This window comes from Atta colombica, unplaced genomic scaffold (genome assembly GCF_001594045.1).
Source record: "Atta colombica isolate Treedump-2 unplaced genomic scaffold, Acol1.0 scaffold141, whole genome shotgun sequence".
Taxonomy (NCBI): Eukaryota; Metazoa; Arthropoda; class Insecta; order Hymenoptera; family Formicidae; genus Atta; species Atta colombica.
The window spans coordinates 814,512-817,751 of record NW_017259230.1 but is presented as its reverse complement, the minus strand read 5'-3'; the positions used below and the strand labels follow the sequence as shown (position 1 = coordinate 817,751).

The following is a 3,240-nucleotide window of genomic DNA, read 5'->3' as shown; positions in this document are numbered from 1 at the left end:
TATTGGGTTGTCCGGAAAGTTCGTGCCGACTAAAATTTAAATTTTAGTATACATTTATTAAATTAAAATTTTCTGCGTTTCAATTTTCCTTCAATATCGACACGAACTTTCCAGACAACCCAATACATATAAGACACCAAGTTTATTGGTTATCACTTTTTTCATCCATTGTTAATGCAATGGATTGCATTGGAAGATTAGACAACACGGATTGTAATTTGGATTGGTGTAGGGACGTTTAGAGTCATCAAATTGAATTCCACTGTTCAATCCGATTTAGAGATCCGATTACTTCACGTACCTTTAAATACCTTTAACAGTTGACTGCCTTTTCAATCATTGAGGCTTTTCTGCACGCTCACACACACACACACACACACACACACACACACACACACACACACACACACACGCACACACACACGCACACACACACACACACACACACACACAGAGTGTCGCATTTTAATTTCCCCAAGAAAAATATAAAAGATATAGAAAAATATTTGAGATAAAAATTACATGGTTTAGAGGGGGCACATTTTGCCCGCTGATTTTGGTCGTATCATTTTTTTTTCTAAGTGGAGATGCTAAAAAGATATGAAGGTTACTTCAATTTTTTTTATGGAATTGTATAAATCTTTTATACAATGTGATTCCTTTAATTATTCTGTATATGTATAAAAGTATTAAGGTAGGTAAAGTATTAAGGTAAAAACCAATAGTTTACGAGATATTTTATTCCGGCAATATTGACATAAAATATTAAATAACTCGTAAACTATTAATTTTTTGATAATTGTACTTTAATACTTTTATGAACAGAATAATAAAATGAATGAATTGGTATAAAAAAAACATAATTGCTTTAAAAAATATGTGAGCAAATTGAATAATTTTTTAAGTAAACAACTATATGTTTTCCTTATATCAATTGATTCATATTATTATTCTGTTCTACATTGAATTTTTTTATATCGATAGTTTTCCAAAATATTACACTCGCGAAATATTACGCTCGCGCGATCGAATCGCAAGCCCATGCGTACGCGTAGTCGCGAATTGCGGAAATGAAGAGACACACGTTTATTAAAAAAAAAACAAGATTATGCATTATTTAGAATACACATAAAGAAACAGAACGATCGTGTACAGCGGAGAAACACATGTGCTCAGGAGCACGTCCGAATGTAGTGACGTGTGACGTCCCAACCACAAAATCTGTCAATCTGTCAAATCCATTAAACAACTAAGTTGTTGCTCGTCCCGATAACACAACGTGCCCCTTATGTGTTTCATTCAATTCGACTTTGTGATTTGAAGACTACACGGCACGAGTGTCAAGCTTGCTTATTTAGGTATTTTAAAATCAAAAGACAAAGAGTATTTTAAAAACATATCATAGAATATTAACAAAAATACAAATATCATCGAGACTTTATTTATTATTATTTATTATTCCTACAATTTTAATCGGTGAAATTTGCGACATGTATGGAAAATGCAGCGAGGTTCATTGTTTAAAAATAACTAGCGTAGGTAACGTGTATACTTGAATACTGGGGCGCAATAAACTGTCATGGTCACTACAAAAATTCCAGTTGCATTCTTATATAACCTTCACCGGGAATTTTATACATATAATCTTCTCGTTTTTCTCGTTTCTAAATTCCCACATAACATCGACGCTTACCTAAAAAAAAAAAAAAACAAGAACTTAACTAATTTAAGAACAAAATAATTAAAATTTAAAAAGTAATATACAATACATATACATTATTATTTATATATAAATAATATATATATTTATAATAAAAATATATATATATATAATAAAAAGTTTGCAAAATGTAGTGTAAATATAGATCAAAATTAAAGGACAGAGAAGAAAAACGTAGCTATGTTCTAAAAATATAACATATAATTAAGAAAACTTTATGAAGTATCAATTTTTTTTTGTATAACTTTAAGTATTTAAGATGATTTATATTTAAAATCATAGATTAACACTTTGCGGGCCATCAAATGCTGTTATGTAAGAATATCAGTCTTATCAACATCTATATATGTTATATTGTCTATAATATACAGAGTAAACTTGGTGTAAGAAGTAAGAGAAATTAATTTAATCACAATTGAACGTGAACAGAATAATAATTGTGATTGATCAATTTCTTATTTTTACTTTTTGAACTAGTTTTATTATTAGTCGCATCGCAGCATTGCCAAGCGTTACGATTCAATCAACATCAAACTAGCTCGACTCTGATTGAATCGCAATACGCTTGCAACAAGCTTGTGATACACTTGCAACGCTCCGACTAATATAGAATCAGCATTACACCAAGTTTAGCATTACTCTTCATATTATAGACGACATTACTCAATAAACACAAAGTTACATGTAACATACCTGTTATAATTTCCTATTTAATAATATAATTATAATATAACACGTTACATATAACCTTGTGTTTGCTAAGAATATATAATATGGCTAATATTACATCTATTAGTATTGTATATTATTGGCGTTATTGTATTTAATTATTATAGATATGAATATAACCGAAATATGTTGCTTCGCAACGTAGAAACAATTATATAAGTAATTAAATACAAGATCATTTTATGTATCACAATAGTTTGTTACAATCAGTTGGTGTAATAATATATACGCGGATTGCAAAAATGTTAATGTTATGATTTAAAGCAAAATTACTGCAGGAGTTTTCTTGTCCACATTGAATGTATTTTTGAACTCAGTTTCCTGATCCTTCTTTAAAGGACATTTGACTCCGGAATCTGAATCTTTGCATATGTCAGGATTTTTCAGAGGAAAAGGTATAGGCACATCGAGCAACACACCAAATGCATGTGCTGTGATGTCCGAAATATCTTTGTCTGCAAAAAAAATGTATTAATATAATACTTATTTTTTAATATTTTATACATAATTATATTATATTGTTGTAAAATTATAATTGGAAATTCTAAATAAAATTTTGACTATCTATATATATCATTCATTTATTCAAGAAATATTAAATTTTTTTATAATATTGAAAAAATTATATGAGTAAAATACAATTATTTCACTAACTTGGCGTAAATTTAATGAATACTTTTATGTCTGTGCCACGGGGTAACGTGCATTTCTCATCGGACACATCACAGCTTGAAACTGAGATCTCATCGAATTTACCTGCCTCCGAACCTGAAATAAATTTAAAAATCATA

At 29.2% G+C, this 3,240-nt stretch overlaps 1 protein-coding gene across 1 annotated transcript in view; it reads right to left on the bottom strand.

Annotated features, from left to right (window-relative positions):
* Positions 1 to 1,427: 1,427 nt before the first annotated feature.
* The window catches only part of LOC108684890 (protein NPC2 homolog), a 4,031-nt gene continuing 2,218 nt past the window's right edge, over positions 1,428 to 3,240 (bottom strand). Inside the window, exons 2-4 of the mRNA XM_018189421.1 lie at positions 3,104 to 3,217; positions 2,723 to 2,904; positions 1,428 to 1,693 (exon numbers count right to left, since the gene is read on the bottom strand). Coding sequence (XP_018044910.1) covers positions 1,610 to 1,693; positions 2,723 to 2,904; positions 3,104 to 3,217 — 380 coding nt within the window. The 3' untranslated portion in view covers positions 1,428 to 1,609. The remainder of the gene's footprint in view (positions 1,694 to 2,722; positions 2,905 to 3,103; positions 3,218 to 3,240) is intronic.